Genomic DNA, 15234 nt, shown 5'->3' with positions numbered 1-15234 from the left:
TTTATTTCAATTTGTTACTTTATTAAACAGACAGCATTGGTAATATGTAGTAGGTAATCCGTGAAGATTGAACCAAACGTTTCATTAATTACATACTTAATATTAGGCATAAATATTATATATGGCAGTGCTTAATAATAAATCTTTTAAACTCTAATAAAAAAAAACAAGCAGTGATTGAACTGTCACGAATTTTTAATAACAATTTATTTATTTCGATTTTGACTAGAATTAAACAAAATATGATCGAAAAAAAAAACCAAATAGGAATGTGAAGAAAATTGAGACTTGCAACTGATTAAATAAACCACTGCATATATAGCACCGATAAAACAAGAAGATTCAAAATACATTTGATAATTAAAGCTACTGTAAAAAAGGGCAGTTTTAACCAGCAATCACAAATAACTATCTAAAAATATATATTTATAAAAAAGCACACAAATTTTTATATTACCCAGAAAGAATGAGAGAACAAATACAGTACCTACTTTTAGTTTACATACATACAATTATAGTTACTATACAAAATATATACTTGCTCTAGTATTTCAATGGCACAAGAGTATTAAGATATTTATTTTTAAGCTTACTATACATGATTTTTTTATTTAGCTTTTAATTTTGATAAACCACGTGATCATGTACTTGATCTTCTGTTACTAGTAACTGTTATCACAGCAGATGATCAAGTACGAAAAGAAAACGAACACTTATCGGCTGTTTTGAACACATGTTAAGCATCGATATTTTCTTTATATATGTAGATTATCATAAAGACAATATCGATTCAATGAGATTTAAAGGAATCGATTCTTCTAAACAATTCATATGGCTTACGTGTTCTTTATACAAACTTGGCATCTGCTAACACGATCCCTGACATTGCCGGCTTTAAGAGTTTGTTTTTGAGGCTTGTGGAACTGTTGAGAGGACTCAATGGTTGCCATCCAGAAGCTGAGCATGTTCGAGAAATAATGACAATGTCCTTGAGCACCGTTACATTCGATGAATGGAGAAGCTCGGAAGTCCTCCAGGCAAGATCCGGGACTAGACAGTGATTGTCCGCCTCCGTTTCCTCCAGCTCCGGTGTGCTGCAATGAACACATTAGTAGACTCTACCTCGACATATAGATAATGATCATACCATTAGGAAGCTGTAACCTATCCAAAGTGAGCTCCAACCATAAGGACATTCGGGCAGTGAGAGCGACTGGCTGTGCACAGCGATAACACTGGCTGGTGTCTCGCAAACGACACATCTCGAAATATATTCTTCGATTTGTCTCTCTTCGACAGGCATCATTGGAATAGGCGCGCTGGTTGACAGCCAGTATGATTTGTCGTTTCTGCTAGCGTAATTGCAAACGTTGTCTATGTCGCAGAATACTACGGGCATTGTAGAGAATTTCCTTATACATGAGCCGGCCATACCAAGATCTTGACTATGTGCTCTTTCATTACCTTAAAAAACGAATAAGAAAGCATTATGAAATGACCGTTATTTATCTAAAAGTGGTACTTTTTAAGACCACGTATTATGTAAATTTGGCCACCTATTCGTATATCGACACAAAAAATTAAATGCGATATCCATTATTTTATAGCAGTAATATTCTTTTATATATTAATCGTCATAGCGAAAATTTCTCCTCCCGTTTTGAGGAAACGGGAGTACCTGGAGGTATATACCGCTGTAAAAATCTGACATATGCGAAAATTTCATCCCAACATAGATTAACAAAATTCGAGAATAACAAGAATCGTCTGTTATCTTTGTTTACAAGATATTTAGAAAGTAAACCTGCTTTTATTATCAGAACTGATAATAATTGATATAGCTCTGGAGACATAGTATGTCATTGAACTACAGGTAATTCTAAAGGTGATTTTTTTTTCTGTACATTTTAGTAGTATTAACTTTTCAAATTTCTTTAGTAAATCCATTTCTTAACAAAGCACTAACCGAATATTGCAGGAAATAAAAAAAAGGAAATAAATATAATTTTAATTTCTCTTGTTGGTGTGTTGTTACTTTCTATATGGTAAATAAGACAAAGTAGAAAGCAGTAGATTAATGAAAGCCATAGTAGGCAAATTAAAGATGCAAGAGCAAGATTCCAAAAATAATAGCTTGAAATAAATAAATCTACTGACAGAAAAAGATTAGTTAAGTTACTGTTTTAAACAACAAAGAATGTTGAATGAAAAGAACAATGCAATATATTACCCTTTTAATCCGCCGGTGCATTTATTCTGACTGTATGACTTTTTTTCTTTGAACTTTTTGTTGAAAGTTTTGAAAATCAATAGTTAATTTAATGATTGTAAATCATACATTCCTTTTTAATATACATTTGTAAAAAATAAATTACCTAATTGTGTACTAAAGTGAAATAGCAATTTCAAAATTATTTTATTCATATATCCTCTGTTTCACTATACACACATATATTATTTCATTTATTATTTCATAACATAAAAGTAAAGAAAGATCAGGTATACTTATATTTGACGCTCTGAAGTTGTTATAGTTCTGAAAAAAATAATACTACTTGATACTTTGTTGTAATGTACAGTGCTGTAGTAATTTAAACCCAATACCCTGTTAATTATTGAAAATTAACGGAAATTGTATTTAATTAAATTCTACTTAAAAAAGGTTAGTGAGTGTTAGTTCTCGAAATAGTTATTTTAATATGTTTTAATATACAGACAGTTATTTTTTTAATTGATGTTATTTATCAAATACTTTTTTGATCTTGTTGTAAAACTTGTAAGAACAAGTTTTAGTAACATATAATTTTTAAATTATTCTCTTTATTCTATTATGAGAATTTATACCATAGGACGGGTTTAGTATATATAGGGTAAAACAAATTCACGAACGATGGCTCAGGACTGGTAATGTTTGTTATTAGTTAATTCTGTTCTTTGTTATATGGTTATTTAATGATCAAAATCTTCTGAAAAAGTGCGAAACTGATTTTATGAATGAGTCGCTGCTAAATCAAAATCGGTCTTTTGACACAGTATCGCTATTTTGCAAGAAACATTTTTTTTCTCAATAGGTATTTCTTAAAAGTGAAAAAATTATCAAAAATAAAAAAATCTGAACACAGAAAATTATTTACTAACCAGATACATAAAGAAGCGAGTACCCTTCCCACAGTTTGGTGTGTCCTCGTTCACATTGGGGTATCTCCCTACTTTGACTATGTTTTACTACCAATGTTCCAGTCAAATAATCGGATACCTGTTGGCAAGGTTCGCCGGGTTCACCTTTGGGACCTCGATCACCGATAACACCATCGAGGCCAATGCGACCATTAAGACCCGCCTCTCCTTTCTCTCCTTGAAGGCCTTGTAATCCTGGTGCTCCCGGATATCCCCTGTCTCCTTTATCGCCGGTAAGACCAATGGCACCGACAAGTCCGTCCAAACCGGGCGCACCGGGTCTACCAATTACACCCTTCAGACCGATTGGTCCTCGTTCTCCTTTAAGGCCATTTAATCCAGGCCTGCCAGGTTCTCCCTTATCTCCCTTAGCTCCTACGACACCGATTGCTCCAAATTCTCCTTGAATACCTATTGATCCTTTGAAACCTCTTGGTCCTATTTCTCCTGGGGTTCCGGGAATACCGTCCAATCCCCTGTCACCTTTTTCGCCAGGTGCTCCTATAAATCCTTGTAAGCCAGTTAATCCTTGATCGCCCTTCTCTCCAGGAGCACCTATTAATCCCGGTGGACCGCGTTCTCCTTTTTCACCTGGAAGACCTGATGGCCCAGTAGATCCCGGTCTTCCCTGGGGTCCTGGAAAACCGACCTGTCCCTCGAAACCTCTGTCTCCCTTAGGTCCTTGAGGACCTAACGGTCCTGGAAGACCAGGCAAACCTTGTCGGCCTGGTAAACCAATAAGCCCCGGCTCTCCCTTTTGGCCTTGTAGACCAATAGCACCCTCTCGGCCATGTTTTCCTGGTAAACCAGGTAGGCCTTTTTCTCCTTTAACCGTTATTCCTGGTAATCCTGGAGCTCCTGGAAAACCGGTGTTACCTACGGAAAAATGTGCATTAAAACATTTCCTTTGAATAACTAAAAACATTAATTATGTTTCTAATTTTTGTAAAATGTAATTTATGATTTATTCTATATAAAGTAGCAGTTCAAACATGTAACTGAATCAGCCTGCAAAAGTCGTTCGGTTATCAAATGTCTGCAAAATTTTTGAAAATATTAGTGATAGGAGATTATAAATCAGCGAATGTTGTTCTGGTGCTTTGCTTGTCTTGATAAATTTCAAATGGCTGCTTACTATTTTTGATTACTTTGGTTTGAAAATGACGGCGTCATATAGTCAGTCAGGAACAAATTACGGCTCGAACAAGTAACTCACTTCGAACAGAAACGAGATAATGGGACCCGTTCTTACCAGTAAAATGTGCTAGAGAGGTAAGTATTGGTGTTATAATAAGCAGCATAATAATAAGCAGCTGGGGTTTTTATTGGAAATACATCTATTGTATTGCCACCGCACTGAATATTATTATGGTCACTATAACTAAAATACCCCAAATTAAACAGAAACAATATAATTTTGATCAAACTCCAAAAAAAGTATCTACATACCTTGATATAAGTTCTATTCAAGATTAAATTTATGAAATGTATCAAAATGGTGAGTAGTTTTTTTAATATAAAAATAATTGAATACAACTATTTTAGGGATAACTGTTAATATGGAAGATATCTATAGAAAACTTAGGGATATACAGCTATACATGTACATGTACAGAGATAGGTATTTCAAAATAGAACGTTAGTCCACCTTTGGTAGGACTCTAATAAAAACCATATATAGATAACAAAAGTTGATGGAGAAAGATAAAAGTTTTGTTTCAATTCATGCTAGAAACAAATGCCAACAGGTGGTCGGCAAAGACTGTAATTAAAGATTGGCTTGCAAAACCTAAATTAAGAATGGAATATAAAGAGTGAAGTATTTCAAATTGTTACTTATTAAATATTAATGGAATTATTAATTGTGTTTTATGTAAATTACTTTTTTAGAAGTAGGCCTGAAAAAATATTCTCTGCAAATCAAGTGGTTGAATAATATGGTCACAGAGTGTAACGTCTTTCCCCCTATTTAATCAAATTGAATTGTTATGGTTTGTGGCAAAGAATTACTACAGCAGAAAAAAGAAATGTTTGGACATGTGATAAGCAATAGACTCCCTACAAATTGACAAATGGTGGAATTGTAAACTAGTGTTAGAATGGAAATTAACAGATTAGTTATTGACTTGAATAGTGGCTCATAATGTGACGGAGAGTGAATGAAACTTTCTGGATGTGGGATTATTATTTTATGCTGACAATACCAAGACAGGGTGATGAGAATGGAAACAAGTAAAGGTGATTATATAATTAATATAGGATAACTGTAGAAAAACAATCGTAAATACTATTATAGAGTGTTAAAGATTTATGTGCATAGGTATGTGTGTAATTGTTCAGAATATATCTGAGCATTTGGTAAAAATGTACGAGGAGATAATGAATACTAAGAGAATGCAGCGATTAAATATAATTTTATCAAGAAAAATGTACATAGGTAGTAAAAGAAGAAAATGATGAGAAATATAGTGATATCAGAATGATTTAACAAGAAAAAGCAGCAACCAAGGAAATAAGAACTAAACAAAAAGATAGACATGTCGTCCATTGAAAATAAAATACGTTACTTGGATACACAATTATCCAGACGATACCATATGTGGTTTGGAAAAGAGTTTAATGTAAATAGAATAAAATAATTCTAACCTATAAACTATTGTGGCTGTTTAATTAATTGTAGTTTAAGTCCTTCGATAATGATATGCATTAAATGTACCTACTGTAATGTTAAAATAAATTATATTTTATAAAATATTTGTGTCATTATTTTATTTATATTAGAATGTTGCTAATGAAACTAAAAGGCTTAAAATATTAACATTAAATGCGGAAATATTGTACCGTTTTGACGTCATAAATTGAGATCACGCGCGTCCACTGCTACTTTGGATAGATTATAGAGTTGATGTATAAAGTTGGCAGATAGTTAGAGACAATAGTTTAGTTAGGATTTTCCAATTCAAAAAGTTCTTATTCTCTTTGGAATCATAGTATTGTAATAATATAAACAAAAAATTACCTTTTTGTCCTTCTTGACCTGGCCAGCCACGATCACCTTTGATTCCAATCAAACCTCTATCTCCTTTCTCACCGGGTGCGCCAACAGGGCCCGGTAAACCTCTATCACCTTTTTCACCAGCTCGACCGAAAACACCCGGTGGTCCTGGCTCGCCTTTTTCTCCCTTAACTGGTATAAAGGGACCTGGTAAACCCCTTTCTCCAATATTTCCCTTTTCTCCGGGGACACCAACTGGCCCAATAGGCCCTTGTATGCCTTTTTCACCTGGAGCTCCATCGAGTCCATCCCGTCCTGGAAAACCGATCTCACCCTTAGCGCCTTTCAATCCAGGTATGCCGGGGTAGCCCGTGTCTCCTTTCTGACCTGGTAAACCGTCTTTGCCATCCATACCAGGAAAACCTCTTTCCCCAGGGAATCCTCGATCACCTTTAAGTCCCATAAAACCTGGGAGGCCTGGTTCACCCTTTTCCCCAGGTATTCCGGGAGCGCCATCAAAACCTCTGTCGCCGCGATCTCCTTTTGGTCCTATAATACCAGGAATGCTGTCTCCTGGTAGTCCTATGTTACCTTTCGGTCCTCTAGGGCCTAGTATTCCTGGAGTGCCATCAATTCCTGGGAATCCTGTCTCTCCTTTTTGTCCTTTTTCGCCAACCGTTCCCGGTTCTCCTTTTCTTCCTGGTAGACCAGGTGTGCCATCTTGGCCTGGCAGACCAGCCCTTCCTGGTAAGCCAGGCGATCCAATAGGACCACTTGGACCACGATCACCTTTTTCTCCAGAGAAACCTCTTTCACCTGGCATTCCTACTATACCCTGTGGTCCTGGTGGCCCAGGATATCCCTTGTCGCCTTTTTCTCCTCTAAGGCCAGGAAAACCGTCCATTCCTGGTACACCTGGATTTCCTGGTCGACCTAAGGCTCCCTTCGGTCCTATAGGTCCGGGTAATCCCATATCTCCTTTATCGCCTCTTAGACCTGGGAAACCTGGCAACCCCGGTTTTCCTGGCGTTCCTATAGGCCCTGGGGATCCTTTTGGTCCTTGTGGTCCTTGTTGACCAGGTAATCCTGCAATACCAGATGGCCCTATTGGTCCTGGTTCTCCTTTTTGACCTGGAGGACCCGGAAGCCCATTCAGACCAGGTTCACCAATGTCTCCTTTTTCACCGATCAAACCAGGTAAGCCGTCATTACCTCTCGGTCCTGTTTTCCCTGGGAAGCCTGGTAAACCTTTTTCTCCTTTTGGTCCACTGGGTCCAGGAATACCTGGAGGACCTACTTGAGGTATTCCTGCCTCTCCTTTATCTCCTCTTAATCCTGGAAGTCCCGGGAAGCCTTTGTCTCCATCCCTACCATTATCACCAGGAAAGCCCATAGGTCCTACGTTGCCTTTTTCGCCTCTTGGTCCTGGCAAACCCCTATGTCCAATTGGTCCATCTTGTCCCTGATATCCACGGGGTCCAGGTGGACCTTGAAAGCCCGGTTCACCTTTTTGCCCAGGGTAACCATCTTTACCTCTATCTCCTGGTTCTCCCTTTGGGCCTACCGGCCCCATTTGACCTTTTAGTTTGGCAATTATGTTTTCGGGACATCTTCCCGGTGAGCCAGATGGACCTGGGGGACCAGGGTCTCCTGTATCACCTGGTGCTCCTGGTAGCCCCTTTATACCAGTAGCACCCTTTACACTTTCACCTTTTTGGCCTTTGTCACCTTTAGCTCCATCTCTTCCAGGTAATCCATCGCTACCAGGTCGTCCCGGATAGCCAGCTTGTCCTTTCTGTCCTGGGAATCCAGGAGGACCCATTTCGCCCTTGATACCCATAAATCCAGGTTCACCTTTTGGTCCCATGAATCCTATCTCTCCCCGATTACCCTTATCGCCTTTCTCTCCTTTTACTAAATCAGCAGGAATAAATGCTGGTCTGCCTGGGGGGCCCTCAGGTCCAGGCGGCCCGTCTAGACCGTCCTCTCCCTGAAAGACATCAGCGTGTATAAAAATATATCAGTTGCGAGTGTTTCTAGCTTTCATTATTATATACTTATACTTACAGGCTTTCCTGGCAAACCAGTTAGACCTGGCGCGCCGTCCTTGCCGGGTAAACCTGGTACTCCTTGTGGCCCGGGAGGTCCTCTAGGACCGATATCGCCATCATTGCCATCGTATCCCCTTTCACCTTTATCGCCCTTCTCTCCTGGACGACAATTTAGACAGGTGCCACCTTTCTCACCCTTTTCTCCTGGAATACCTGGACTTCCTGGAATACCAGCACGCCCTGGACTGCCTTTTTCTCCAGGTGCACCAGGGAAACCAATATCTCCAGGAATTCCATTTATGGAATCACCAGGGGCACCTCGAGCCCCCTGATAGCCCTTTTCGCCTTTCGCCCCTTTCAAACCATCTCTTCCTGGTAGACCATCATCACCTTTTGGACCCTATTGATCAAATTCAATTATTAGTACATATTTCATATTTATTGTAAAATGAAAAGAAATATATAATAAAAATGTTTCTCATACACTTACAATAATTGATAGTCCTTTTTCACCAGGTATTCCGCGAAGACCTTGGGGGCCTGGCGCACCAGGGTATCCTCTTGGTCCCTCGCCACCTTTTGGTCCAATGTTTCCTGGTTCACCTTTTTCTCCTTTATCACCAGGCGGGCCTTCTGGACCTGGAGTACCGGGTAATCCTGGTCCTCCTACAGGACCTACGGGACCTCTACTACCTGGTTCTCCAGGGAAACCATCTAAACCTTTAGGACCAGTAGGACCTGGGTATCCTCTAGGACCAGCAGGTCCTGGCGGTCCGGGAGTACCTTTGCCACCACCTGGAGGTCCGGGGGGTCCTACCAAACCTTGAAGACCCTTTGGACCATCCCTACCAGGTTCACCCTTCAGACCTGGTCGTCCATCTAAACCAGGTAATCCTTCTAAACCGCGGTCACCTTTCAGTCCCACCGGGCCTGGTGGACCTGGATACCCATCACGTCCCTAATTGAAACAGATATATATAATAATTGAAAAATTAAGTATTTGGCTTGAACTTACTCTTGGACCGGGTGCTCCGGGTAAACCTTTTTCTCCCTTCATACCTTGTGCGCCTGGAATGCCAAAGTCTCCGTCTGGTCCAGTGTCACCTTTTAAACCATCTGAACCCCTTTCACCCATATCCCCCTTCATTCCAGATTCACCCTTGGGTCCGATTTGAACTGTTCCATTTAATATGAATCCGTCAATTCCGGGAACACCCTTTTCACCTTGAGGTCCCTTTTCGCCCTTTTCACCCTTCGCCCCCGTAAATGATATACCCATTACACCTTTTTGGCCTTTCAGTCCAGGCGGTCCTCGTGGACCCTGTAAGAATAATCAACTATTAAATTTCTAAATGCACTGAATTATCTTAATAGTACCGTAGCACCGGGATAACCTTGAACACCAACTGGGCCAGTTGGTCCTTGGGGCCCGGGATTACCCTGCTCCCCTCTAACACCATCTCGTCCCGGTTCTCCCTTTTGACCTTTCAAATTTATTTCGCAATGAGCAGCCTCGCCTTTCTCTCCTTTTGTTCCCGTAGGTCCCGGAAAACCTCGAGGGCCTTGTTCACCAGCAGCTCCAGGTCGACCAGGGCTTCCCTAAATTATCAAACTTTAATTAAGAATACATTTCTTTGCGTTTAAGATTTACGTCAGTTCCATTACATCCATCCAAACCAGGAAGTCCTGGCTCACCTTCATCTCCGGGCAGTCCAGGAGGTCCATTAAGCCCAGGGAACCCAGGTGCACCGACCCTACCTTGATTACCCTTGAGTCCCCGAAGCCCTGCTGGACCAGTTTCACCACGGTCTCCTTTTTCTCCCTGTAGACCTTCCTCTCCAGGAAAACCCCGAATACCCTTCTCACCGGGAATGCCAGGGATACCAGGAAAACCCTGCAGTTAATTTTAATCAATGAGAATTATTCAATTCAACGTCACTTAAAAATAGTGAAGACATAAGATTACATACCCTTGAGCCTTTTTGAGCGAAGCACTTCGGAATACATCGTTCGCTTCCATTTCTTGGCCCTAATACACTACCAGGAGCGTCCATTATGTCATAGCTACTCGAATAATCCCTTCTTGTTTCATATGGGCTGCTTGGATAAGCCCCGCTGGAGTACCAAGATGACTGACTAGAACCACTACCAGAAAGATAGCCACCAGTGTTCACATTTCTAGTGGATTCTATAATAAAATATTGGTACTTAATTGAATAACACGGCAGTTGCTAATAAATAAGTATGATATCATATGTTATTAGAGATTATGTCACGCTTATTTGTCTTATATGTTGGTAGAACTGCATAATAAGTAGAATAAGTCGAAAAGACAAAACACTAGTTATATTTGGGGTTATATAACGGGGTGATCTTGGAAGGATTCTTTGTTTCTTTTAACAATAGAGATTTTGAATATAAATATACAGAAGTAATAGTAACTCATCAAGGATATTTACACTTTAAAATCAATTTTAACTTAACTTCCATAACGTGACAATTGTATATTGGTACACAAATCGGCAATAAAATAACTGTAGTGAAAATAAAAAGAAGAAGAAAAAGTGAAAAAATAAAATAAGAAAGAAGAAAGAGAAGCGAAAAAAAAAGAAAGAAGAAGGTGGAAATGAAGAAAATTAATATTTGTGGAGGGATTATTTACTCGATACATGACCGCCTATCATATTCAAAATACAGATGAAAGTTTAATTTAAACAGGTTGACGATTGGCTTCGAAACATTTGCATTTTGGCTATATAGTATATATGTCGAACGAAGGAAGGTCGAAAAGCTTAAAAAGAACAGCAGCAAGCCACACAACAGCAACTGACACATATGAAACTGATAAAGAATTGTAATATGATGCTAGGATAGCTGATTAATTAGTAAGTTAATTGGCTAAAAATCATAAAAATGATCCGAAATACGCCGTCCTACGCCCATTTCTCTCCTTAATTAGAAATTCTATTAAGGTAAATTAATTAGCATTCTATTTTTTATATATCAATGGAAAATCGTAATATTTGCTAGAGTTAAGCTCATCTGTTTATTTTTATCTGTATATATATTTTAAAATTGTTATTACCATTTAATATTATCAAACAGTTTCAATAAATTGTAAAATCAAGATTATTCTTCAGGACATCTTTGTAATAAATAAATAATTGGACAAGCACTGTATAATTAATATGGTAGGTTTTCACATATTTTCTATATTATATATTTTGTAGATAATATCGTTCAGAATGAGTTTCCTGTTACTCATGCCTTCGGCTTATTCTTATTCTACTATTACATTATTAACTCTTCTTTATAAGTTCTACTTATTATATTATTAACTACTATTTTAGATTCAACTAAATTAATTAATAAAATTAAGAAATAATTAGTAATAAATTAATTATGTTAGAATTTAGATGTAATTAAATACAATTTAAAAAAGGTTAGTGACTGTTAGTTCTTAAGATAACACGCATATATTTCAATGTTTTATATTATATTTTATATTATATATTAACTGATCTGATGATCTGATTATTAGATACTGATCTTATGTAGAAAATATTATCAAATTGAGTCTTAGTAGCATAATATATCATATTAAAAAGTATTATTTTTACTCCATTATTGGATAAACATGATTAACTTAACAAATCGTAGTCGAATTTCATTCAGTAGAGATCAAATTATGTCACTTTGTTTACAGCCCTTGAAAGCGGTCAATATCTTCATCTATATTACCAAATATTAGCATCCTATAGTACCAAATATTTCAACTTTTAAATGCTAAAGGCCAATTAAAATATACTAAAATTGTAAATTATTTTTCACCTAGCCTAATTTCTAAAATTGCAAATTATTTTTATTTAAATCTAATTTTCTTTTCCCTTCTAACATTTTCTTATATTAGTATTTTATTCAGGTAATAAAAAAACCAATTTGAAAACCTTTAAATTAAGATTTACTATTTACTTGAAATTAATTTAGTAGAAGAAATAATAATTATTTACCTCTTGACCCACCGGAAGCCCTGGAACCATAGCCTCCAACACTAGATCCATAGACCTGCCCGGTGTTACTACTGCTACTCGATGACTCATATGTACCTAAAAAAAATATTGACTCATAATACATCACTGTCAAGTGTCTAGTCTGATACATGGATTGAAAATTGTATGGAATTTTAACCACCAGTAAAATTTTAGTAAAAAAAAAACTATTTCATTTGTGTACGACAGCAGCACTTCTCTAGATTAATACTTTTTTAGATTACTAGGAATGTTCGCCATTTATTTGAGATTTTTCATCAGCCAGTAACATATGATTTAAAATATTTCCATTTTTTTCTTTTATGTATTCTTTAAACATAAAAATTAAAAAATGGTTGGAAAAACTCTAGACTAGAACAATCCTGTGAAATATATTCACGTAAATTTAATTTACAAAACGCTTGATTGTCTGTCAATAATGACATAATATGCATAGTGTGAGACTGCCGCGAAAATACAGATTTAACTTTATTTATAGGTAATTTTGGAGAAATGCTTCACGACGTTTAAAATCTAGATATCATTACTGACTAGTTTTAATCGCTATACTAAGAGCAGTAAAGGCATTTGATTGGTTCATTTTGTTTCTATGGTTCATTTCTTGTATATTTGTTTTGGATCCCAATTCCAGAGCATCCTTGGTCTAGGAAATATTGTGTACCCAGATACACAGATCATAAAGAAACACAGCATAATTTTTCTCTCAGTATCCGTGGATGCTGAATTCGAAGATGTCCAAGAAGCTGTCTTTAAAAAATGACTTGATATTAAAAGTTCTAAATTGGCTGGAAATATTGACTGGAATATGGAAGAAATTGATGATCGTTAACGTATGATTTAATTTGGATCTATCAGAAATTAATAACCTTCCGAAAGAAACTATAAGAACAGAAGATACATTTGATCAATCGTTTATTAGTTTCAACTCCACTAATATAATAGCTTCTGAATACAGGCTTTTTAAAAGAAGATTAACAGTAAGTTCAATACACGAGGAATTTTGGTAAAAAGCCTTTAGATATTAGAGCCAGCAATTAAAAATTTAATAAAGATTTTGAGGGGGTTTATTATTTTAAATAACAATATTTTCAATAAGTATCTAAATAAATATATTCACTTAAAGTTACTTAATTAACCAAGATAGTTTTCAAAATTTATATTTTATAATTATTATATAACTAGAGCTAATTAGGTACAGATATTAGATTGTGTAGATATATTTATTTTTCCAGATTATTACTTTAATGGACGATTATAACCCCATCTAGATATTAGATGTAACGAAACTTTTCTCCAGAAGCCCCTATTGGGTTTTCTATCATCATAGTGTAATACGATGAGATACTGGCACTGAATGCGAAGGTCAAATGTAGAGGGTATATCTAATATAAACGAGCAGCATTTTGTATTAAAGTCAAAAAATTACGTTTTTGTTGGATTAATACTTCGGCTTCTTCCTACACAACAACTTAACAGATCTGTAAGAATGAAGCAATTATGTAAAGTGTAAAACTGTTGTAATGCGAGATATGTTGTCAGAAAAACCTTTTATTAAATTGAATTTTCCCATTTGTTTAAAATTAAAGTATTATGAGTTATATTAAAAATTGTAATTGCTTTACCTCTAGCGTCATAACCCCCAACATTGGATCCATAGACCTGACCGGTATTACTACTGCTGCTTGATGATTCATATGTACCTAGAAAATATTTGTGGGAAACTTTTTATAAGATGCAAACAGGAGATTTTTTTTCTTGGATCAACCCTAAGGATTAACCGTAAGTTCAATACACGAGGAGTTTTGGTACAAAGCCATTTAGTATTTAAATAGTGCTATATAAAAAATGTCATTAATTAAAAATTGAATAACTGCTTTGAGGGGGTTTATTACTATGAAGGAAAATATTTTAGAAAGTATCCCAATAAATATATTGGCTTAAGGCTACTTAACCAAGATCGTTTGGAAAAATAGAGATCAATTACCTGCAGACATATTATATTTAAATTATACCGATATATTAATTTTTATATTTTATAAATATATATTTTTATGTTTTTACAGAAATTTATTTGATAAATTGATTGCTTGATTGATTGTCACAGAGCTCTAAAAATGAAGCACTTATGTAAAATGTAAACCTGTTGTAAAGCGAGATGTGTTACTAAAAAAAAATTCTGTTAAATAGAATTTTCCCATTTGTTAAAAATTATTTTTTATGAACTGTATTAAAAATTGCAATTGCTCTACCTCTAGCCCCGCCGGAAGCTCTGGCATCATAACCCCCAGCATTGGATCCATAGACCTGACCGGTATTACTACTGCTGCTTGATGATTCATATGCACCTAAAAATTGTGTGCAGAAAACTCTTTCAAATTTCAAAAGAAAATGACTTTAAAGTAAGTATTTTACCTCCGGATCCATAGCTTCCGTAACCTCCTCCGCTGCTGCTACCGGATGTAAGAGGTCTGCCTTCGCTGTCCCTGTTATTGGATGACGAGTAGGATCCACCATAACTACCGCCAGGAGATCCATAGCCTCCTCTACTCGATGAACCGTAATTTCTAATACTTTCATAATCGGGATTATCACCTCTGTTACCAGATTCTCCATAGGAAGCTACAAACATTAATTGCCATTAAAACATGTTGCATTATCTAAGAAGAACATAGTCACATAGTAACATAACTAAGTAAATAATATAATATAGTAACATATACAATACATAGAAGCATTATGAAATATTATTTTCCATCAAAGGTAAATTGTAGAACCTCTTCGAACTTAAGGGTTGTTCAAATTAAATGCATACCAAGATTTGGGCCTATATCAACATAATAGGCTAGATTACTATTTCTGAAAAACTACTTTATAGCAATTCTACGCATTTACTTTACCCCGAATAAAAGTTATTTCTGCAAAAAAAATGTATTTGAGAGAAAAAATAACGTTTGAAATAATG

The 15234-nt window shown here is 36.3% G+C and overlaps 1 protein-coding gene across 1 annotated transcript in view; it reads right to left on the bottom strand.

Moving 5' to 3' along the window:
* Col4a1 (Collagen type IV alpha 1) overlaps positions 1 to 15234 on the bottom strand; it is a 61736-nt gene continuing 46502 nt past the window's right edge. Inside the window, exons 5-18 of the mRNA XM_076413548.1 lie at positions 14685 to 14891; positions 14522 to 14617; positions 13895 to 13972; positions 12234 to 12329; positions 10194 to 10411; positions 9875 to 10117; positions 9601 to 9822; positions 9239 to 9544; positions 8714 to 9181; positions 8240 to 8623; positions 6197 to 8162; positions 3139 to 4053; positions 1148 to 1464; positions 1 to 1094 (exon numbers count right to left, since the gene is read on the bottom strand). Of these exons, the coding sequence (XP_076269663.1) occupies positions 837 to 1094; positions 1148 to 1464; positions 3139 to 4053; positions 6197 to 8162; positions 8240 to 8623; positions 8714 to 9181; positions 9239 to 9544; positions 9601 to 9822; positions 9875 to 10117; positions 10194 to 10411; positions 12234 to 12329; positions 13895 to 13972; positions 14522 to 14617; positions 14685 to 14891 (5774 nt within the window). The 3' untranslated portion in view covers positions 1 to 836. The remainder of the gene's footprint in view (positions 1095 to 1147; positions 1465 to 3138; positions 4054 to 6196; positions 8163 to 8239; positions 8624 to 8713; positions 9182 to 9238; positions 9545 to 9600; positions 9823 to 9874; positions 10118 to 10193; positions 10412 to 12233; positions 12330 to 13894; positions 13973 to 14521; positions 14618 to 14684; positions 14892 to 15234) is intronic.

Source organism: Rhynchophorus ferrugineus, unplaced genomic scaffold (genome assembly GCF_030347505.1).
Source record: "Rhynchophorus ferrugineus isolate W39M unplaced genomic scaffold, kcgeb_rfMv2 rfM9, whole genome shotgun sequence".
Taxonomy (NCBI): Eukaryota; Metazoa; Arthropoda; class Insecta; order Coleoptera; family Curculionidae; genus Rhynchophorus; species Rhynchophorus ferrugineus.
Note: the sequence above shows the minus strand (reverse complement) of the source record. Positions and strands in the feature narration are given on the sequence as shown.